Genomic DNA, 24,853 nt, shown 5'->3' on the forward strand with positions numbered 1-24,853 from the left:
AAATGTTTGCATTTATTATGCTATGAATAACGTGTGATATTGTCCATATTAAGCATGTCCAATGTTCAATTTGGATTTGTTGAACAAATGCATTTAGTAAATAAAACTAACCTTAAAAGAGCAATATATTCCAACCAACACTATACCAACAATCCGCTGTATTCAAAAGCATTGTCATGGTGAGAATGAGGCTTTTTTCAGCCCATGTATCCACAGAATGTCCTTGTGGTTCAGGTACATTAGAAGAGTATTTACCATTTGCACATGTTCTTTGATCTGAATTTGTTTTCTCTGAGAACAATTAATAGAGTAATGTGACTGCAAGCAGTAAAATTTAATGACGGGTTTCACTGCTGAGGTGTGGGGGTAGATAAGGGGATTGTCGTGGAAAAATCTAATGGTGAGACTGAGAGCACCAACATCTTTTATTCTTGTACAAGAAGAGCGAGTTTGTGTGTTTTGACTGTAGGGACTCAAAGCTCTATGATACAATTTCAATTCAATTAATTCCAACAGGCTTTATCGGCACGATATTTGACAAAAACATGTCAAATACCTCAGTGTGTGTGGTTGTGTGTGTCACTGTCGGTTGTTAAATAATCCAATAATCAAATAATTCTTGACAGAATCTTAAATATATAACAATATATGACTGGCTCCACCATACTCTGGTGGACCAGTGTGATGGTCATTATCCTCTATGGTGACCGGTTAGGTTTTCTATAACCTTGAGTGTGTAAACAGAGTTTCCAGTATGGATATTTACTGGACTATTCTAAATTCTGAATTTAAAGAGCTGGTCATTTTTGCCCGTCTATTTGTTGTACAAATAAAGGTATCCCTAATAGAAGCCAGGTTAAAACCGAAGGGCAGTTGATTTCCTTTTACAGCAACGGGTCGCATAAATGCAAAATTCCATTTGAAACGTAAATTGACAGAGTCATGAACAAAGTTAAGCTACATGAACTTTTACTAGTTTTAATCGGACATGCTTACAAATATGTATTCAATTGTCTGGCTGCTGCTACTGCTGGAGGTCTCTCGTTCGCTGTTAAACTACTGTCAACCAAACTTGACACTTCCTGTATGTCTTTCACATTAAAAGTCTTTAAAAGTCTAAACTCTGGACCGTAATACCGTTTGAGCTGCTTTAAGGATTGAAGTATTAAACAATTGTGCAGGAAGTGCTGGTTTGGTTTGATAGTAATTGGGACACACTAAGAAGACAAATGCTGAAACTCACTGTGGCTCAGACAGAGGATATACAGACATTGTGGTCTTGTGAAGTATTTGATACATGATTCACATTTTATTTGACGCATTATGGAAAATTTGTAGCTCTTTATCCTCTATGTCTTTAATACCATTTCTCTAAAATAATTTCAGAAGTCTTATAGCAAACAAAACCCTAAGAGAACAATTGCAACAATGTCCATGATTGCATAGATTAATGCTTTCAGTACATTCCATGTTAGATACTTGTTGAAAACTACTTGTGTATGGACACCTCAGCGGACATTACTTATTACTGAAATGTGAGTTAATTAATAGCTATATCACCTTAACATTTCTATCTGGATTTGATGTACTTATGTGGGGACTTAATGTGAAGTGATGTGTAACATGACATTTATACAGGACATGCTACTAAAGTATGGATCAGACAGTTTCTTTGGTGCATGTGAAAATTCAAGAACTGCTTGTCTACAGTTGTTTAATGGGAAAATAATGGTGTAGCATTTTCCCCTTCTTGGTATCTGTGTCGTCTGCATTTGCCACACGTCCATTTCTACATTTTAGAGCATGAGAAAAACACCTGAAGTAGTATTCACCTCTATTTTCTTTCTTTTTTACTATCATAAAAAAATGGACTTAGCAGTCAACATGGATGCTCTTTACACTACTCATTAACTAGTAGATCTAAGAAGAATACAGTGTTTTTACGACTGAAAGCTGAATCTTTTTTCTAAACATTATTTACATGAAATGTTCAGTAACTTTTTAACTAATTAAAAATGTACCAGTAGGCGTACTCCGTAATGATGACAGTTTGACATGTTCTGGTTTACACATTTGTTAAAGGGCAAAGAACTTGCCTATCCCATAATTCACTCATATCAGCCTATGCAACCCTTAACTGAGCAAAAGCTTGCTGTATACCTCCCGTACTGAACAGCAAAGATACTAATGATGACTAAAAGTAGCTAACATTACCTCATCTGCTTACCTCTGACCCCTCATAACAAGAATAACAAGTTACAAATATGTTCATTTGAATTGATTTTTAACTGGATGCCATTTAAATTATTGAGCCATCACAGTTCTGATACTCTTTTAGCTAACTTCACACGCTCTCAATCACAACATAGTTTGGGTGTCACAACAGACTCATTTTTCTTCATCATAGATCATAATTTCTAGAGATACTGCATCCTTTATCCCTATGAACACTCTGGCGACTGCATACGTACCCCTGGGGCACAAGTACCCCTGTTTGGGAATCACTGTCATAGAACATAAAACTAGCACTTCAACCTTATGACATGTGGCGCTTTTCTGTTACACAGTTTTAGCACTACTCGCCTCGACTCGACTCTTGAGTACCACCTCAACATGGGTGGGGTCATCATAGCAAGGCAGCCCGAAACTCCAGTGATGTCATTTGTATGCGACACAAACACAACACAACTAAGGACATGGAGGCGATGGTATACCTGCTGCTCGGTCTGTGGCTTTTTGTCAGAATCAAGGTACTACGCACGCAAGGTAGTGCGCACGGTCGCTGTTTCCAAGGTTTTAAAAAAATGGCGGGTTTGATTCTTGTGAACGAGTTGCTCTCATGACTCATCCAGTGACATCACTCCCTGGCCAATCAGTGGCCTGCAGTCTGTTGACGTCGCATTTTCGGCTCGACTCAGCTCGCTTGGAACCCCGGCCGAGTAGGTACTAAAAAAGTACCCGGTACCAGGGACTATCACGAATGGAAAACCCTAAAGACCGAGTAGAGCCGAGTCGAGTAGAGCCAAGTAGGTGCTAGTGGAAAAGCCCCATTAGTGTCCTGCCAAGAACTACTTGTGCTACCGATTTAACAGTCCATGACATGAAAGCTGCATACATCTGTTGGATGTATCTGGCTATTCTGACTACCACTGTTCAGTTTCATATACACACACATCGTTAACACTGAATCCTCAAGATTAAATGAACTGTTCTTTGAATTTTTGTAGCTCCCCTTTCTGCTAACTAAAAAATGATATTTGTCAGCTATGCTGTGTGTAGTAAATTACTTCCTGATTAGCTTACGGAAAGGCAGAGAGGTGCTTGTTGAGCTATGAACCTCATAAGCAATGCTCATACAGGCCTTGATTTGAGGGCCTACTGAACTGCACAAGCAGTCTGAGCCAGTGAACTTATCACTGAACTGAAAACAGTCAGAAGCAGCGTTATTATGTAATGAACAGTGAACAAGCTACATAGACTGACGATAAACTGAACAGAACAAGTTGAGTAGAATCAACATGATTCAACCAGATGATTTTTCTCAGAATAAACTAGACAATGTCAAACTGTACGACAACTTTATGAACCTCAGCCATTTCCGAAGAAGTTTTGTACTGTATGTAGCTAAAAAAGTACAAATGAAGAAAAAAAAAAGTTAAATTGAAGACAAATTTTGGTCTGTTGTTGTATATTGTTCCTTTATAATAATGACTCAATGCTATTGACAGCTACCACTCAGACATTATACTGAAAAAGTTGTGCAGATGTTGCTGGAAATATTTCAGTGTGCATTAATCTTTCATGTTTCAGATTGTTTGTGGGTTGGTAAAAATATCTGTATAGTGAGTCTTTTAAATGCAACATTACTGTATAAAAGGAACTTCAAGTCATTTATAAGCTGTATTGTAAAGGGCATTTCTCAGATCTATCAGGAGGTAAATGTAGAGTTTGAAGCTGGAAATTTAAAATTCAGAACTGAAGTATTTTGAGAGAGTATGAGCATTTGTCTCACCAATGCTTTTTTCTAACTTGTAATACATCAGTGTATAAAATCTGGCTGGAAAAACAACCATCATTGTTCAAATCACTTCACTGTTTGACAGAGGTTACAAATTCATTCCATGCAGTAGCTTCTGAGCAGAGGCTTGCCCAGTTTTACCTCACTAATCATAATGCTGTGAGGTGTTGCCTAGAAAAATAGAATCCTATGAACAATGGAGTTGTTCAAATTTACAAAGATATGTTCCCTGGTTGTATTATAGTGACCAATATCAATCCCCAAATTCCAGTAAAACTCTACTGAGTTCACAGAGCTTTTGACCTCTCTAACAAAATCAGGGAGCATATCTTTAAGACAGCCAACAATATCCCTTCATTCCACATGACGGTTACAAAGTGCAATGCACTTTCTCTTTCTTTCGGATTCTCAACCATATCAATAGCACGGTGGCAAAGAGTAAACAAACATTTGGCCTATTTTTTTTAGGTTTGATGGCAATATCTCCTCTGTGGAGGCTGGAGTTTGACTTGTGCAAAAATGTCTCGGGTCAGAGCTGCTATAGTATGGCTCAGGGTAGGGTTGGACAGTACGGTAATAAATCTAAATCCAATATCAAATCTGCTTATTGAATTGAAATACGTTCAAATCCTTACTGAACCTAATGACAATGTTGAAATTCCAACATTTGCAAGTTCACTTTAGCTGTTGTGTAAAACCATTTGTTAGCTGTTGGTAACATGACCTGCCACTTGTGATGTTTGTCATTTTAACCAGAGAAAGCAACGGCATGTTGAATAGAAATGAGGCCTAAGTGTTTTGGACATGGCTCTTTGCTCATAAAAAAGAATGAGAAGACATAAAAAATGCTCGTTTTGGAGCTCAGTGGATTAGGGTAAAGATACATTTAGTTGAGATAAATTTAGAAGACAAAGGAGGAAGATTTAGTCAAAAGGCAGAGCATGAATGGAGTCAGTCAATACTATGAAGCACTTTTGCTGTCAAGAGAAAGTGTCATTTGGCTATACTGAATTATTTAGGGTATCAACAGGCTTTAGTCTTATGGATGGAGTGCGGGACTTTTATGTATAAATGAACGTCCATTACATTCAAGTCCATTCTAAATGCATTCACATAGTAATAAGTGAGCCTCTCACTGCCATTTCACAGAGTACCGCAGAATGTGCAAATTGATTTGTTTCTTGTTGGGCAATAATACGCTTGGCCCTGAAGGTCAAAACGCTGCGAGTGGCCCCTAGTAGTTATGTTCATTAACTCTCACCCTGTTCCCATTGTTTCTAAAAGTGTGTGTTAGCGGTACACACAACACCGCTACAGCCTTCAAGGTCCCATATTGTGTAAAATGCAGTTTTTAATGTCATAACATAAATGTGTGTCCCCAGTGTGTCTAGAGAGGAAAACATCCGTTCTCGTTTATTTTTGCTAAATCTTTAAATAAATGTCAGCGAAAAGGCTTCATTTAGATTTTGCTCCCAGCGACTGAACCGTAAAGCTCTCCTGCAGCTCCTTCAGAAAGGTGACGGCCCCCACCCACTGAAAACCTGAAACAACATGGTTGTGTGCCACTGATGTTACCTCGCTAATGCTTGGTTGCTGGTAATGAGAAGAAGATGTCAAAGGAAAACATGCAAATTGTGCTGTTGTAGGCTGCGAAAACCCTCAAATAGCCTTCATGTTCTCCCATCGTCTGAGGTAGTCAGAACCCAGTGGATTCACTTTAGTTTCGATAGTTTGAAGTGTCCCTACAAGGAGGGGAAACAGTTGTATGTTTGAACAGCTGTTGTATGTACGAACCATTTCACTTCAGATTGTTTTCTGAATGACTAGCAACAAACCTGAGGCTCAAGGATGGATGTGTGCCGACTCTTCGTTGCCTGACCTCAAAGCTCTAAGTTTTATGCTGTTTTACTTTATATACTATCTATTGAAGTTGGCGTTAGCATGTTGCATGGCTGATTTGCTAGCGTGTGTTGCACCTGCTCAAGCAATGTTGCACTTGGTGGTTAATGCTGTCATATTGAGACAGTAGCTGCGTGAGTGTTAAGCCAACTAACTGAAAAAAAGTAGTGGGGTGGATGCTGGTGACTGCTTTCATGTTTCCTTTTATGGAACATTGCAGCACTGGCTGTGAGCTAACAATAGCTTGGCTGTTATACAGAAGCCTGTTTTACTTCATTATGCTTCCAGGTATGTTTGTGTGTGTGTGTGTTGCTGCTGTAACATTATGTAAAATATACTGCTGCAACCAGCAGCTAAACTCCTACCCATACAGTGTCTAAAGTCAACCTGATGCTAAACAGCATGCCGATCCACACTACACTTAGCCTTACTGTCATACTAATATTGTGGGCAATCCAAATTGATCTCCACAGTTGTAGATGATATTCCTGCACAAGCATGTGCGGCTGTTAAGCTTTTGGTTTAGAGGTGGATATTGTGGCGATATCCATGGCATAACTGCAGCAACAGTCAGCTACGGGGCTCCGTGGTTTCAAAAACACCGCTGGGGCTGAAACCAGTGGGAATTTTTCATAAAAAGTGGAATCAGTCCCGGGCAACTATCAATATCCTCAACAGACACACAAACAATTTCATGGAAATTCAGCCTTTAACTTTTTAGATGCCATGTCATGTCAAGGGGGATATTTAATTTGGTGCAACATTAAAGTTGAGAAGGTCATTAGGGCCTATGCACTTGGAGAAATAATTATCCATACTGTACTTAATGGCATACTAGTCAGTAGTTATTGACTTATTCTGCTCTGGAACAAGCCTGACTGACACTGCTAGTGCAGGGGAAAAACAAGACATTGCCATTCATAGTTTGTCTTTAGGTTTAAATGTAGGTTCTTTTTTTTTTTTACCATACTTTTGTGCCAACTAGCTATTATGTCAACTTTTATAGCAGCTCTGCTTTTGTGAGAAGCTTGCAGATGTTAAACTCCAGTTGTCCTTTTTTGAGGTACTGGTTTTATAGATACAGATAACCTATCCAGTAAACTAAATTGAAAAGGCCAAAAGCAGTGGGGAAGAATATTCGTGAGTAAGAATCAATCTTGGAAACCCGTACATGCATCCTGTTTTCGCGCCATGCGCCTGAGCGGCAGTCGTCAAAGCAGCAGAAGAAGCTGGTGCAGTCTTTTCCATCCAAACACTCATAAGCATAGTCACCCTCCTCATGATAGGGCACAATGTTGTTCATCTGCAGCAGGGACGTCCCAGGTCGGATATTCACCATGCTGGAGGCTTTCTGTTTAGGAGGATGTTTCAGTACATTACTATTACATTCAGTAGCTTTGAAAGAAATGACACATTAAAAAGACAGAGGAAAGAAAATGAGTGTTAGGTACCTGTGCATTATTGTTGGCTTTAGCTTTTTTGCTCTGTCTGTTGCTGGTGAAGTAGTGCAGAGTGCCATACTCCATGAGGGCAGCGAAGGTGAAGATGAAGCAGACAGAGACAAACAGGTCCATAGCAGTGACATAAGAAACCTTGGGCAAGGACTTCCTGGAGATGGTGCTCAGAGTTGTCATGGTGAGCACTGTGGTGATACCTAAATGGATTGCACAGAGGATGGATGTAAGACAGAGACAAATTCGTCTGTGCAGTATCAAATATTTGAATGCTTGGGTACTACGTGATGAATTTGGCAGGGGAAGCAGCAGCCAATGGACAAATCAGTGAATTTCCATAGCAATCAAGGGTATTTCAACAAAGCCGAGCTGTTAAATCTTTAGCCTCTGTTTGCCTTTTGGTATTCTTTGCAATAGAGCCCAGAACAACTTGGTTGGTGTGGGCAGTTGAATAGCTCCACCTCAAGAGACTTCTGGATACTGAGGTCCTAAAGTCTCCAACAATTAAGTCCAATTGGCATCAGGGGGAAGTCATTGTGTGAAACGTGCATAGCACAACATTAAAGCCCCATAAAACTTGGCGTCAAATGCTAAGTTTCTCTACAGCATTGATATTCATGATTAAATGAACAACAATCAAGCCTTGTTTTTATGATGATATTAACACACATAAGCTCAGCTACTCTGCCTCATCAGGACTGTTAGCATGTAACTCTGATCAAAGAGTAACTAAAAGTGAGCAAAGAAACCCCCCGTTCCCTTTATCCACTCATTCAAATATTGGTCAGTGGTGATCGGTTTAAGGAAGTAACATCTCTTTTCTTCTAACGCAGCTCTGCCCCGTTTAAACTATTGGCACAGACAGAGAAAAACAATTAGGTGATTGAAAAACACGAGTTTTCAGGGCCTTTAAAGCCTCATTTTCCTCATTATGTTTATTCATGGCCAGTGGAAGTGATTTACAGAAACTGGCCAAGTTGAACTCTGACTCCACGTTTGAAATAAGAATGCATCAGACCTAGAGATGTACGGGCTGGGACGGCATCCTTGTTGATCCAGAAGGAGACCCAGGACAAGACCACAATCATACTGCAAGGAATGTAGGTCTGGATGGTGAAGTAGCCCATTCTCCGGCTCAGATCAAAGAAGATCGTCATGATTACATATTCTCCTGAAGTTTAACAACAGGGATATAGAGATAAAACATTAATAAACCCACAGGGAAAAGTGACATGTTCAAAGACTTAAGGTAAGGCAGGGCAACACAGAGCACAGGTTGGAATTTATGTAATCCATTACATGTTACCAGTTTAATATGAGTGTGCTTTCTTAAATAACTTAACTTTCTTAGATAACTTTTTATTGTAACTTGTGGTTTTAACGTGTAACTTTTACTCATTATACCCACTTACTAAAACAAATGAACACATGAGAGGACTGCAAAAGTACAAATAATTGGTTTAAACCATGGTAAAACAAATGCAGCACAACAACAAATTAGATTAATATGATAATGGTGAACTGCACTCTTTCCTAAAACTAATCCATATTCTAAACTCTTTCAATATTAGTCTCTCATATAAAAATATAAAGATCCTAGCAGCATGTAAGAGGGCTTGCCCACACGCTCTCACCTGACTGGGTGTGTGCCACATCAGAGGTGTTCCTCAGCCCTACAAAGGCAAACTGGTAGAGTCTCCAGTACCGCTGGTCTGCTACCTCCACTGCCCGCCTCTGCCACCGGTACATGATCTCATTCTTAGGATAACCATCTATAGAACCCCTCGCCCAATACAGACACACAAAAAATACATTAGCAAACCTACTAATGCCTGTAATATCCAACACAAAGATCGCACCTGTCATTCAACATAATGTACCACACATCACCAGGGAACATTGCACCATGGCAAGGCAAAGGGGAGCATTCAAGATGGATCTTACCTGCACAGTCTCACAAAATTTCCTCAAATGAGCAAGATGTCTTCAAATAACAGTCTGTGCATGGCAGTATTTGGTGGGTAAAACGGGCTTTGATAGGCATCTGTGTAATAATCAGTAGTAGGCAGGTGTCAACTAATGCTTACTCCCCAGATATATTATATTTTTTAGTGATACACTGTTTGTTAATAGTACAATATTTCAATTGACTTGACCTTGTAGTGCTTTGAATTGGATTGTTTTACACAAGATAGGCTCATGTTTCCAATATATTCCCAACTCTCTATGAAACAAATATGTTTTGGCAACAGTCCTCGTGCCTTAAATGTCATTCTAGTGAAGGTTTTCTGATATGGCATTTCTATGATTAAGGTCACTATAGGCACTATAATGCAATCCCTTAGTTAAGATTAGAGACATACCTTAAGTATGGGAGAGATTGCCTCAATAGTTAAAATAAATAGTGTCTGTTAGTAGAAGATAAGACATTGTCCAAGGTCTTGAAGGCACATTCTCTTATTTTTGATCACAACAAATGTCAAAGGTTCTGCATTGGTATAAAAATGTCACTCCACTTCCATTACTTCTACTGAGAAAGCACTATTTGCACATCTACAAGATGCTAACTTGTAAGCAAAATATATGTTCTTTAAATAAATGGCCTGTACTGGTCCAGGGGAGGTCGCTTTTGTCGTGTGCTAGTGTCTGTTTGTGCTCATTTGATGACATTTAGTGCAATTGTACAGGTCCTGGCATTTGTCCTCAACTCCATGAAATGGTCTTTTCATTAGTGTGTGGAAGATTGAGATCACGACGAGACATGAGAAGCTAAAGCACAATGCAAGAGACGAATGAAGGATGACACAGACAGCATGAATCACACTGGGTGAGGCTGCATAATTCATTAAGTCTGTCAAAGAAAATGGGGCTGGGTGACCTCCTCTCTCTGCTGGTGGAGCAGATGATAGATTGGTACAGGCTTAGAGAGGGCAGCCTCAAGCAGATGGCCCTTTTAAGCAAGGAGAAGGAAAAAGGGGCTTAGCCACTGTGCTAGCCCGCACAGCAGCCCCTCTCTCTGCACAAGTTACGGAAGTTGAAGTCAAGATGGCGGGTTCAAAAATGGGAGGGGAAAACGTTTGACCACCTACAGCTTGAAAACTCCAGTGGACACGAGTGCTCATCCATTGGAAAGTTATGCAGCTTAAGGTAACACTCCGCATTAATAGTCAACCTGACAAAAACAGAATTGTGACAGAGAAAAAGCAAAGTCTCAGCGTTGGTTTTTTCCCTCCCAAGTGTGAGTGAACATGCTAAAGGTACCTTATGTTCTCTCTGTAATTACACCAACAAATGCAGAAAGGACTGTGAACATTAGATCATGCTTTGACAAATTGGGGTCACCTAATGATAAAATATAAAAATACTGATGCACACACTAAAGCTGCACAAACAACAAAGGTTTTTGAAGAGTTGATAGATTAACATTAAAGATAGCTACCACAAAGGTACGTAAACTGGGTGCATTACTGCCCTACCTCAGTGTGTACATCACTCTCCCATTGCTCCACAACCTCAGGAGACGGTTGGGAGTGGTGATCCAGTGGGCGTCTGATTTGCGGGAATTTCTGAAGAATGTGTCAGGAATCCAGATTTTGCCTACCATGTTACTGTTGAGCATGAGCAGCTTCATTGAGCTGTTGAATTTCAGTCTGCTGTCATACCATGTCTGGGCAAAGAAAATGTCAATGGTGTATTCCTGCAACAGAGTTAGGACAAACAATAGGACAAAAATCGATGTAAATGGTATTTAAACAGTTGCTTGAATCATTTCCTAGTGGGGAAGTCGTTATTGGATTGGATTGCCATGAAAATTTGGTTCGGACATTCATTCATTGTGAACTTTGTAAAGCACTGTGAGACAACTCTGTTGTGATATTGGGCTACACAAAATAAATTGAATTGAATTGAAATTTCCCCTGAGGATGACTTGTAACTACTTAGTAATCCCTGACTTTTCATATAGTGCCATCATTAGGTGACAACTTGTTGTTGTCAGTTGTCAGTGAAATATCTTGTAATTTCACTATAGCTTGCACATGCTTGTTTTTTAACATTAGTAACATTTAACATTACATATAACATCATCCATTATATCAGCAGAGAAAAAGCGAAGGGAAATCAGAGGGAGCAGTCTCACCATGTTGATGGGGTCCACTGGTCCAATGCTGTTGACATACACAGCTGTTTCAATCACTGTTGGCCTCACTGAAATATAACAGAAGGCACATGTATTTACACACGGACAAGGATTGCAGTGTACAAGGAACTGGATATTTCAAATTGTGCAAAAATCATGGACCAAAACACAGGTTGGTGAAACAATGTGACTTAGTGTCAGTTTATTTCCCAGCTTTAATCTCAGTCCTTATGTGTGATAACTCAGCTGTGCTACACTGGTCAGCAGTGCACACTGCTTGAACACTTTTACAACAGGCACTATGTAGATGCTATTTTCTCAGACAACCTGGCAATTGTCAATCACAACAACTAAAGCACTATTTTATTTTCAGGTTTCTGTTGTATCATGTTTAAAATGTCAACGACAAATGTAACAAGCCAAATAAAGCTATGACCATCCATTTTAATTCATTTCTCCTTCCATCCTGAATAATCATGTTTTTTTTGTCTCTATGGAGGAAATAACGCTCCACTTTTCCTCACTGTCGTCGCTTCCTGTTAAACATCTCACACGACAGTGTGCTTATCAGCTCAGCAATACGGCAGACTACCATTAAGGTCATCAGTTTGAATTATTTCCCCCCCGATTCAAACAACAATCAAGCTTTTTATCCTTTTTCTTAATAGTGGAAGTGTCATCATCCAGAGCCTCATTGACCATTGCTATGGAGAGGAACACAGTCTGCTTTGCTTTACGTTACAAAACTTTTATTATTACTATGATACTATATCGTTTACATTACTGAATTAAATCATAGATCATCTATATGCAGAGTTATTACTAGATACTGGATATACTTGATTCATTTATCTTTTTACAACCCTACTTTGTAAACTGTGAAAACCGCCATCCCAAATCCTCATTTTCCAGACTACTAGCTTAAATCAACATAGACATAAACCAACATGTTTAATTTTCTTACCATAGATCTTCTACATGCTGTGCTGTTACTAATTCGGCTGTACTAGATGTTTATAATTTGGTAGTTGTATGTACAAGTACATCATGTTGTGGGGGCGAATTTGACGATTGTTTTTGGGCTCTCCACTATCAGTTGGCTTCATTCCATTTAGAATTGCCACCAGTCGGCCGTAAGCTGAATTCAAACAGCCCTGTATCTTTTGAGAAAAGGCTTTTTATTGCCTGTCATTGGAAAATGCGAAGTTGCTCATATAAGTTTTATAGGATTTATGAAGATTTTTTAAATGAAATTAACAGCAGGGAAAAACTCCACTCAGAAAGGTTCAAGGTTCAAACCAGGTTCATGCTGGCAGATTCCAACCTGGAACCTTCCTGCTGGAAGAAGGAAGAATGTGTGAAAGACAAAGTAAATATTATATCTTCTGTCATATTACAATCTCATTTTGAAAATTCAAAGAAAAGCGGAATATTAAAGATACTTGGTTCTCTCCAGACAACAGCAGCAGCTGGTAAACGTTTGTACGGAGTCACAAGACAGTAACCCATGCTGCAGAAGGCATTTTACAAACCCCTTTTGAACTGTGAGGTGAGTATTCTGTGGAAACAGAGTTAAAACAAAAACGTATTTCCAGCGGATGAACTTCACTTGCCTCCAATGTCAGGCCGCAGTTTGTTGTCGTACCCCAGCAGCAGTTTATTTAGGATCAAAGTCACATCACTCTCATAGACCTTTGGCGATAAGACCCAGGTTTTATTTATGGGCACGTCCTCATAGTCCTCTTCTTCCTGCTTACTGGGCCCAAATGCTGCACTGTGGAAGAGAAAAAAAACAAACACCGTCACAATGCTGTAATATAATCCAAAGGGCGAATCCCAGAAAATGTAAATTAAGGGGGGAGTTTTTTGTTTCAAAATTCAAAATAGTGTATATTTCTATTGGTTTTCAAAACAAGTGTTTAACCGAATTTTATTCCACTTAAGGTAGAAAAATCACTTAAACAGCACTTAAGGCTCCAGTATTGACTTCAGCACTGGGTGAAAGTTCCAGTCAGCACAAGAAAAAGCCCACAAATGCAGGAGAGCACCTCAGCACTGAGACAGAAATAGCCTGCCTTGTTCATACTTAGATTCCATTCCAGTCAGTGAGGGGAAAAAGTATTATGTGAGATACATAAATCATCTCCACTGCTTCATATGACAGCTGCTTCATTTTATTTTGGCACTGAGAACACTGGAATCTTCAAATTCAGTCAAAGGTAGCAACATTACAAGCCCTGAGGTCCTAAGGTTCAACACCCTTTAGAACACTGGCCAGAGATCTACTCATTTGTATATCCACTTCGTCCAGTCTTCACCCGAGCTTGCAGCTCAGGAAAGGTGACATCATACCACAATAGGTACGCCTTAGTTGGAAAATACCAGCAGTATAAATGATTTTATGAATTCTTACATTGTGACCTTCTCATTCCCTAATTTCACATCTCGATCCCTTGTGCCTATGAATGTGCCGTACTGGTGCACCATGTGTGTACAAACTATTACACTGTCGTAGGCCATAATCTAAAGCGGTTCCTTATATTTTTTGTTATTCTATCAATGTGAAGAATGCAATAGCCAAAAACATTGTATGTGATATATTGATTTACATGCAGATGTAACTAACATGACACTAAACAACATGCAGGAGAAAGCAGATATATACTTGCAAGTGTACATACACAGTGGTGGGACGCCGCTAATTAATTAGAGGCTTTGTAATGAATTAATCTCGAGTAATCGCATTTTTATATTTGACACAATCAGCAAAGTTTTTCAATTCAAATACATTTTGGTTGACGACTGAATCAATGAATAGACACATACGTGAACTTAAACAACAAAAATGTTTATTTTTCATCTATATTTAACTGTACAATTCTAGCTTATATTATATTCTTTTTAACTCAAGCACTTTCAATGTCTTAAACATATTTGTAACAAGTAAGTTCCAGGGAACCCTGACCACTAAACATGGTAAACAAAACAACAGATCAATAAAAAGCGCCATTTCTACCATCGGAAACAGTAAAAAAAAACTCAACAGAAACAGTGGAAATATAGGCCATAACAGTTAGATGAACATTTTAGAACTTTATAACAACAAACCCATCGGCCTCACAATACCTATTTCTTCTCTTTAAGCCAGTTTGTTATGATCTTGAGTTTAGTTATTGTCTCGTCTCTTGTCACTTCCGGTTTTATTTTGAAATTCCCTGTCCTCCTCTCGTTTCAGATATATTTACTTCCTGGCCTCCTGTGTCTCGTCCTCTGTGATTGTCTGGCCCCGCCTTGATTGTTTCCACCTGTTCCCCATTACCTCGTGTATTTTAGTCTCCGTCTCCCCTTGTCCTGTGCCAGTTCGTCATGTACCTTTGTCTTGTCAACCAGCGTTCCTGTTTCCTTGGACCTTGTCTTGAATCCGTGTCTGTCAGTTTTGTCTTTGTGTTGATACTTTTTTCAAGCTTTGTCTTGCTTCTTTTGTTGTTACTTTTTGTATAGATTGCCTTTGGCCTGAGTATTTCTGTTTATTGTATTTAGTTTTGTCTTTCGCTCCTGCTTTTACGGAGTTGTTTTTGTTTCCTTAGTCTTAGCTTTTTGCCACCGTGCTTGTTTGTTTTGTCTTTTCTTAATAAAGTTTATTTTGATACTTCTGAGTCGAGCGTGTGGGTTCTGGTTCTGTTCGCCTCCAGGCTTAACAGTACGAACTGGCCAAACATGAACCCAGCCGACTCTAGTCAGTTCCAGGAACTCTTAAGTTCCCACAGTGTCCGTATCCGACAACATGAGGATAAGGTGTCGGCTATCAAACAGGGAGTCAGGGATTTGGCTTCAAGACAGGATGATTTCAAGGCTTCTGTGGTGTCCCAAGTTAATCTTTTAGCTGAACAAATGCAGGACATGCTGACCCAGCTAAAAGGACATCCACCGGCTTCTGCATTTCCTGGTTCCCCGGCTGGTGGAACTCATCCACCCATGACTCCGCCTCCCGTTCCTCTGAGATTGGCCCCGCCTGAAAAATTTGCTGGAGATTCTGACCTATGTCGCCCGTTTCTAGTACAGTGCGAATTACATTTTGAGATGAACCCTTCGGCTTTCAACTCACCCCGCGCCCAAGTGGCGTTTATTACATCTCACCTCACAGGAAGAGCGGCGGCATGGGCTACGTCAGAATGGTCACGTAACTCTCTGACATGTCAATCACCAGAGACATTCATGGCAGCTCTTAAGAGCATTTTTGACCACACGACCCCTGGAAGGGAGGCCGCTCGGACACTACGAAGGTTAGTCCAAGGAAACAGGAACGCTGGTCGACAAGACAAAGGTACATGACGAACTGGCACAGGACAAGGGGAGACGGAGACTAAAATACACCAGGTGATGGGGAACAGGTGGAAACAATCAAGGCGGGGCCAGACAATCACAGAGGACATGACACAGGAGGCCAGGAAGTAAATCTGAAACAAGAGGAGGACAGGGAATTTCAAAATAAAACCGGAAGTGACAAGAGACGAGACAATAACTAAACTCAAGATCATAACACAGTTACTGTTTTCAGAGCTCAGTGCTGCCCTTTTCTTTTGAATTATGTTTCCTGCAAGTGAGAACACCCTCTCACTGGGGACAGAAGTGGACGTGCTCCTGCAGCGGAGTTGACCACCGCTGCGGCGGGCAGTCTGTCTCGCTGATGGTGGGGTCAGCTCTGTGGAGGCTCAGGGCACAGTTAGGCCCCACCTCGTCATCAGAATCAGAGTGTGAAGAACAGGAGGCCTTTCCTCTTTGGTGACTGGAGTAGCTCTGTTGGATTCTTGCAGCAGTGCCCCAAGGCTGGTCCTTCATGAAGGCAGTCTTGAATCTCACCATGTAGGATGAGTCCTCATCAGAGACCTTCATGGTGCGGAGCAGGTAACACCACAGAACATGAGACACAAGGAGCTCAGTCACTTATCTGCAGTAAATAATTCAAATCAATTAATTCTATTTTACCAATTAACAGTCAATTTAAAAAGCTTTTCAAATTCATAGTAACTAGCAATAAATCCTGTTAATAAAACAGTTCCGTTTACCTGTATGATTCAAGGACGGTCACTAGCTTCTCCAGTTTTGTCCACTCTGCTGTAGTCAGCATAGGTACTTGTCTGACAAGAGGAGCCTCGACAGCCTCTGGGTTCTTTAGGAGACGTGAGATCATATCCAGCGTTGAATTCCACCTTGTGGAAACATCCTGCTGTTTGCTCCTGGTGTACTTCCTCAGTATTGGCTGGGCTATGCTTAAAGTGACTCACTATCTTGCGACACTTTGCCAACACATCACTAAGCCCACAGTCGTCAAGGCAAACAGTGATGGTTCTCTGCTAAATGTGAGTAACACAAGGCACGTGCTGGAATGGCTGCTGTCTTGCTGCAGCCATCATGGTTCAGGCGCAGTCTGTTCCAATTGTGGTGACATTTCTTTCAATTCCCCAGGCCTCTGCCACAGAGAGAAAGTGCTCCGCGGTGTTTGTCTTCTGTAGGGTTAAGACGAAAGACTGGAGACGCCATTCCCCGTCTGTGGCGTTAATAGTGTGTGCAGTCACAGCGACGTAATTAGAATTGCTTACCGAGGTCCAATGATCCCCAGTCAGAGCAACACATTCGGCTTTCTTCAATAAATCCTCTTTAGTCTGCTTTTCGTGTCATAAAGCTGCTCGATTTTACGTGAAATTGTCTCTCTGCACAGCAGTTTGTAAGTTGGGTCAGACGCCCTTTTCCAGCCCCTTATCCTGCACTCTGCTTTTCATAGCGGCAGCAGCTTGATTACCCATGAATCTCATCAACCGTCGCTATGGTGACCCAGTCTGCTCTGTGTTACAGTGTTAAATCTTTATTATTAATAAAAATTATTTATTTTGAATATTATATTGTTTACATAACTGACCTTTATCATAGATCAGGGCTGGGCAATTAATTTCTACAGGGGGCCACATGAACAACCTGAACTCTTTTGGAGGGCCGAACCAACGATAACTTGAACTTAATTCGGCTCAATATTAATTTTTCTCCCATTGTAAAAGGCAGTCAATCATATACTTTGATTAGCTGCTACTGGTAATCAGAAGTATAAGAACATTCTGTAAATATTTATGTAAATGTATGAATTGTGGAGTAGGTTGAAGAGGAAAACAATCCTATAAAAGTAATAAACAGTTAAAAACAAAAACAATCATTACATCACTGTTTCATTCTATTTGTAACTTGTTAATCTTCACAAATACTGAAAAGGTGTTTTGCAGTATGTTAAAGAGAAGCAATTGATCAACTTCATACAAAAAGCAATAAGCGCCTTTGATGTTTTCAGTTCAGTTTACTTGTTCAATGAGAAAAATCCATTCTGTCTTGGGCTTGAACAAGTGCATTGAAATCTGACTGAATGTCTGAATGTTTGTCCCATTTCAGTCCCAACTTGTCCAAACTCGATTTCCCTCAGTTAAGAAGTCACTCCCTGTTGTTGTCCCTTTCATTGACCGCATGGCTGCCAGCTCCTCCGTGATTTTGAAGTCTGCAGTGATCCCACGTGAGATGATGAGTAGCTGGGCAGTGTCACGAACATCGCAGGGGAGCCAGGGGAAAGTTAACCGCTCTGTACTTCAGCTGAAGCTCCAGATTTCCCGCGATGTCCTCAACCCTTCTCATTACAGTGAACCTTCTCAAACGCGCCCTTTTTCTCTGGGCATATCTGAGTCCACCAAACACTCCTTAATAAACTCTCCGTCAGAAAACGGTTTACTTTTTCTGGCGATTTTGTGAGCTATGACATAACTTGTCTTGACAGCTGCGTCTCTGGGTGTGAAGCTCTGGGTCTCCTCGTGTTTGGTCACGTGGTGGCGATTCAGAATGTAATCCTTAAACACGGTGACTTGTGTACCACAAACTAAGCACACGGCTTTACCTTTGACTTCTGTGAAGAAATATTTAGCAGTCCATGTCTTGTTGAAAACGTGGCATTCGGAATCAGCTTTTCTTTTTTTAACGTGAGCCAACATTTTTAGGGGGCTAGGGATAACTGGCTAGCATCGTCTGTCGCCGTGCAGACAGACGCAGATACGTGCATTCTTACGTAAATAATAATAACGCCAGGCTTTTCAAAATAAAAGCAACACAGTTGTATTGCATGCACGGCATAAATACTTGTTCATTCGCACGGACAGGGATGCCCAAAGGGCCGTATGTGGCCCGCGGGCCGTAAAATGCCCAGGTCTGTCATAGATCATCTAGATTTAGTGCTATTACTACTTCAGTTGTACTAGATATTTTATAGCCAAATTAGTAATAACGCCACATTTAAATGACATATGTTCAGACAAATCAAATATGTGGACATATAGTTAGCTAGTATTCTAGAAAACGATGTTTTGGATTAGCAGTTTTCACAGTTTACAAAGTCGGGTTGTAAAAAGATATATTTATCAAATAAATCAAATATCTAGTAAATGATACAATAGTATCACATTAATATAATTAAAATGTTGTATTGCAGAGTAAACCGTGTTCATCTCCATAGCACATGGAAAAATGAGGCTCATTCTCTATTAAAAAATTGACAACAAAAGTTTTTCTTCGAGGAGGAAATAATTCAGACTGGCCTTAGAGGTAATCCATCGTATTATTGAGCTGTCTAGGACACTTCCAAGTTTTTATGCTGCTGATATTACAAACAGAGGACTGGGACAAAGACCCATTTACATAATGTTATTAGGCGGTAGGACTTGTCCAAGGACAAAATCCACATTTTGCTATAGATCATGTGTTCGTTCTATGCTTATTTCAGCAAAAAGCATAGCACAAAATCAGCTGCCCCTGCAAACACTGAAGGCTGTTTACTATGTTATCACAGCAATACATTTCAGTGGAGCCTTTATAATACCATCTTCTGTTTCAACATTATAAAGTAAAAAATAACATTTTTATTATAGGAAAAGCTTGATAGTTTCTCAGATGGGAATCTAAGTCACATACAAACTCCCAATTAATTACAGGAAAGAATGCTTTGTGAATCCAATGCTGAAAAGGCATTTTTGGGTTGTGACTTTGGAATAAAACACTGCTTTTGGCTGTTTAATGTGTGTTTTCTGCTGCCCTTTTGTGTCTGTTACAGGTGGTGAATTCTCCATCTGTGTTAAGGTGTGCTGCTGCTGTTCTCCATTAATAAATACGGGCCTAATACTGTAAAGGGACCTGAGATCTTAGCATTTAGCTTAGCATCCCCGACTGGGGACCCAGAGCGGGGTCAGAGTTAATCCACTTGCTCCTGGCTAATGTCCTGCTGTGTGAAGGTGGACTGGACATATAGTCATTAATATAAATGTGGGGGACAAAATAACACAAACACCTGCCAGTATAACACAGTACAGTTCAACAGCACAATAAACTACTACTGTGGCTGATAATGTAAAAAGCACATGTTACGTCTTTGTCAGTGTAATGTATGACATCATCCACAGATAACCCATTTGCTCTACAACAGATGCTCGTCAGTTAATCCTGATTCATTTCTACACCTGACCGTTATAGCTCACTGATCCTATATGTGTCAGGTTTATTGATTCTGTATTAAAGCTAAATTACAACAGGGCACGTTCGCATCGTGTTCTTGCTGCGATCCGGTTTTATTCTGTCGTACACACAGTTTTATACTCCACTGGAAGCATAGCATTTTTCCTGGCTGATTAGTTGAATTGCCCAGATTTGGTTGATTTGGTTATTTTCCCTTGAATTCATGCTTCAAGGGGACACAAACCATGTTTCTTATTTTGTCCATTTTAGTTGTTCTATTGTACATATTTCCTACTTTGTTGTGCTGTAGCCTACAGGCAGTAGGTTGATGTGGCCAGGCAACAGCCTCCATTGAAAATATACTAGGAAACACCAGCACATGATAGCAGGATGTAAGATGCAGGCAGGAAGTATTGGCTTGTCCACTGACAAACAACAGAGGAAGGCAGTGGTGATAGATGTAGCATTTCTGAGCGACAGCAACGTCGCTAAGAATTCACAATAGAACATCAACAACATATCAGAAATTGAAAGTGAGACATTTCACCGTTTCATGAAAAAATATTTGCTCATTTTGAATTTCATAGCAGCAACACAGCCCCTGCCCCACAACACAAGTTGGGACAAATTAAAAATAAAAAAAAAATTTGCAACTAATTAGGTTAATTGACAACAGGTCAGTAACATGACTGGATAGAAAAAGAACATTTTAGAGAGTCTTTCAGAACAAATGATGGGCAGAAGTTCAGCAGCCTGCGAATTGTGGAACAATTTCAGAAAAATGTTCCTCAACGTAAAATTCCCACTATCTACAGTACATGACATCATCAAAAGATTCAGAGAATCTGGAGAAATCTCTGAGCTCAAGGGACAAGGCCAAAGGTCAATATTGGATGCTCGTGATCTTCAGGCCTGAAAACAGGCATGATTCTGTACTGGAAATCACTGCATGGGCTCAGGAACACTTCCAGAAATCACTGTCTGTGAACACAGTTCGCTGTGCAATCCACAAATGCAAGTTAAAGCTGTATCATGCAAAGAAGAAGCCATATGTGAACACGATCCAGAAATGCCGCCATCTCCTCTGAGCCAAAGCTCCTTTAAAATGGACTGAGGCAAAATGGAAAACTGTTCTGTGGTCAGATGAATCAAAATTTGAAAGTCTTGAGTGGCAGTGTCCTGTGGACTAAAGAGAAGAGGGACCATCCAGCTTGTACATGTTGTTATATATTATTATTAGTAGTAGTTATCATTATTATTACTTTCGTGTTTGAAGTTTATTCTTATTCTTTTGGAGCTGTGTGTAACAAAAAGCAATTTCCCCCTGGGGATTATTAAAGGAATTCTGATTCTGTTATCAGTGGACAGTTCAAAAGCCTGCATCTCTGATGGTATGGGGGTGCATTAGTGACTATCAATGCTGAAAAGTATACAGAGGTTTTAGAGCAACATATGCTCCCATCCAGACAAACGTCTCTTTCAGGGAAGGCCTTGCATATTTCAGCAAGACAATACCAAACCACATACTGCACCCATCACAACAGCATGGCTGTGCAGTAGAACAGTCCGGGTGCTGAACTGGCCAGCCTGCAGTCCAGACCTTTCACCAATAGAAAACATTTGGCGCATCATAAAACGAAAAATCCGGCAACAAAGGCCCAGGACTGTTAAGCAGCTAGAGTCCTACATCGGACAAGAATGGGGCTCCTCCTCACCCCACCCAGACGTTCACAGACTGTTGTCCCAACTTTTTTGAGCAGCGTTGCTGCCTTGAAGTTCAAAATGACATGTATTTCCTCTTAAATGGCACATCTTCTTAGTTTAAACATTTTAAATGTTTTGTATGTTCTATTTTGAATAAAATATGAGTTCATGAGTTTTGCAAATCATTGCATCCTGTTTTTATTTACATTTTACACAGCGTCCACTTACCATCCACCAAAGAATTCAATTCTGTGGCCTGGCAACAACACCTTGTAACGTGTTAAGTTGGAGATTGAAAAAAAGTTGTGAATGAAAAGTGTGTGTGGGGGGGGGGGGGCTCTTATGGTGAACACCATTAACTGGACCCCATTTTCAGGCACCAAAAGTCATACTAATAATCTTATTTCAGTTTTCAGACTATTTATAAGAGACTACCTTTGTAAGAGACTACCTTTGAAGGCAATGGTAATAACCAGGAGGTGGAGCCTGAAAAGAAGCTGTAGAATAATGTGTGCTGTTATGAACGTGTGATTGAAGTACTACATTATATCGATCTACTTGTGCAAAACCTTGTTTATTAGGCTGCACTTTCTCTAGATCTATCCAAGTGTAGCGGTCACAGTGGCACTTATCACACATCACCGTTTCTTCACACTTTACACATCTGTGACCAACAGACAGGGACTGAGCTAAGTTCACACCACGCACCCTCCGTCCATCACTAGCCCCCATGGCACCTTACTGCTGTATGCTCCTGAGGCAGATAAGGGCTTCATGCTCATGAAAAAGATGCTGATGGAATGAAGCCCCCCCCTGTTGTTCATTTCCCTACAGATGAGTAAAATGCAGATGTATCATGGCTCAACGCTGGTAAATGTAAGGAACATTTCTCCATCAGTCAGGATGAACCCCCCCCCCCCCCCCCCCCCCCCCCCCCCCCCCCCCCAGGCCACAGCTCACACAATGACACAGACAAGGTACAGTACCTACGCTTCCTGCCGAGGGCAAAGACACGAGAGCCCGGAGGAGGCGTCCGCCATCTGCAGCATCTGCAGCCGTTCACCTGCACAAACCTCGTCCCCCCCCCGCCCCCCCCATCATGATGGAGACGTCCCCCTCAGTGCACACTTACCACAGTCCGAGGAGAGCGAGCAGCAGCCAGGGGCTCATGGCTTTGTCCTGCACGGCTCGGAGAAGAGGGCGCTTCATTCTCTCCCCCCCACACACACACACACAGCTGGAACACGGTCCTTTCCACGGAAACACAGAGGAAACAGAGCTTGTTGTCTGTCAGGTCGCGTCTGAACGCAGCCAACAAGGGTTAAATGTAGCGACGGAAGGATGCGAGAGGTGCGTCCTCGGTGTGTGAGGAGGAGGATGAGGAGGAGGAGGAGGAGGAGGAGGAGGGAGCTGGCTCTGCCCTAGTCCATCTGCAGTGCCGCTAACAGGCTCTGTGACACCAGCTGCTCTCAGTGAAGAGTCCCTCTGCCTCCGCTCACACACCGACTGACTGCTGGATGCAGATTTCGAGGCTGTTACTGTTACAACTATTGTTCATGCTGATGTGTATGGAAAGCAGATGCTGCCTCACATTCACACTATCTGCCCCCTGTAATCCTCTTGCAGTGCAGGAGCCGCTCTGTGGCATCATGCAGGGGGAGCTGCTCACGCTGGAGGACCACAGGCTGCTCATGGGCAGAGCTGCGAGGGGGGGGGGTCACATTAACACTCCATGGTTTCTCACTCAGCAGGGTCATGACCAGGATTTCAGCGATCATGAGTCCAAGGTGACTCCGAGGCACGGCAGTTGAACATGCTACATGTCATTCCACAGCTCTGACCTCCCCACCCTCACTTAAGTCTGGCTACACGAGGGACTCACTACTTCCTGCAATGGCACTGAACATTAGCACTGGATGTACAGTGTGTATATATGGTGAAATGTAACTGTCACAGATACTGGTCCTGTGTAAGGGTGGAACTGTAGAACATGAATTCCCCTCTGATAAGCAGAATTACCAGGAAGATAGAGTACATGACCCCCATTACGTTCTTACATCGCCGTCCGCAAATGTATTCCTAGCAGTGTGGAGAAGGTTTTGAAACAGCACGTGGACCATCAGGGTGGGGAGTGGTTCACCACATGGGGCACAGCGCTCCTTAGATGACTCACAGGCTGAATGTTAAGACAAAGAAGACAAAGTGTATTGCTGCTCCAAAAAAAACCATGAAAGTTCTTTTCCTGAATTTTCTTCAGTTGTTTCTTCTTCAAATCAAATCGAATCAAATCAAAGACTTTATTGTCACATGCTCAGCAGTTACATGAAGCGATCACTGGCAGTGAAATTGTTGTGTTTGTGGTTCCCGGTAACACCGCTGACAGTATCAATAAAGAAAAACACGCCAGCAAGTAAGTAAGTAATCTAAAATAAGGTATATACAACTAAAACAAATAAATAAAATAAAATCAAATGTACAGCTAAATAGATAATAAATAAATAGAGGTGCAAAATAGGGCAGTGCAAAATTGTTTGTGCAGATTATGGGCAGTTTAAAAGTCTTCTGGCCTGGGGGATGAAACTGTCCCTGAGCCTGCTGCTGCGGGCTCGGATGCTGCGGTATGGCCAGACGGCAGCAGGCAGAACAGTTTGTGGCCCGGGTGATAAGAGTCCTCGATGATACTGGTGGCCTTCTTCCTACACCGCTGGGTGTAGAGGTCCTCCATGGATGGCGGCATCGTCCTGGTGATGTGCTGTGCGGTCTTCACCACCCTCTGTAGAGCCTTACGGTTGAGGACGGTGCAACTGCCGTACCAGGAGGTGATGCAACCAGTCAGGATACTCTCAACGGTGCACCTGTAGAAGCTGCAGAGTATCCTGGAGTTCTTCTTGTAAATAATATATGATATGTCTGTCAAAAAAAAAATTCATGAGATGAATCAGGAAGAGATCAAACGGCCTCTGCCAGAACTCTCATTAGTGTTCATCCTCACATGACGAGGAAGGAAGAGAGAACCACAGTACCTTGTGGGATCACATATCAATTGGAGGGTCGGTGGTTCGATCCCCGGCTCCTGTGAGTCAGCATGTCGAAGTGTCCTCGGGCAAG

General features: G+C 41.3%; 1 protein-coding gene across 1 annotated transcript; it reads right to left on the minus strand.

The window, feature by feature from the left end:
• Nucleotides 1-6,989: 6,989 nt before the first annotated feature.
• On the minus strand, nucleotides 6,990-22,954 carry gabrg1 (gamma-aminobutyric acid type A receptor subunit gamma1). Its single transcript, XM_070842349.1, has 9 exons — nucleotides 22,878-22,954; nucleotides 13,123-13,283; nucleotides 11,510-11,577; nucleotides 10,848-11,068; nucleotides 10,461-10,543; nucleotides 9,006-9,143; nucleotides 8,390-8,542; nucleotides 7,369-7,571; nucleotides 6,990-7,268 (listed from the first exon to the last, which is right to left on the minus strand). Exons 1-9 carry the CDS (start codon nucleotides 22,952-22,954, stop codon nucleotides 6,990-6,992), a joined length of 1,383 nt encoding a protein of 460 aa, XP_070698450.1.
• Between the last annotated feature and the right edge of the window lie 1,899 nt (nucleotides 22,955-24,853).

Source organism: Pempheris klunzingeri, chromosome 13 (assembly GCF_042242105.1).
Source record: "Pempheris klunzingeri isolate RE-2024b chromosome 13, fPemKlu1.hap1, whole genome shotgun sequence".
Classification (NCBI taxonomy): domain Eukaryota; kingdom Metazoa; phylum Chordata; class Actinopteri; order Acropomatiformes; family Pempheridae; genus Pempheris; species Pempheris klunzingeri.

Coding starts and splice junctions, on each gene's coding strand:
- gabrg1 (XM_070842349.1), bottom strand. CDS start 22,954: ATGAAGCGCCCTCTTCTCCGAGCCGTGCAGGACAAAGCCATGAGCCCC. Junction 9,144..10,460: donor TCCACTGGAGTTTTCAAGCT/GTAGGTGGTCAA, acceptor GGGGTTCTATAG/ATGGTTATCCTAAGAATGAG. Junction 7,572..8,389: donor CCCAGCCCGTACATCTCTAG/GTCTGATGCATT, acceptor CAATCCATTTAG/GTATCACCACAGTGCTCACC.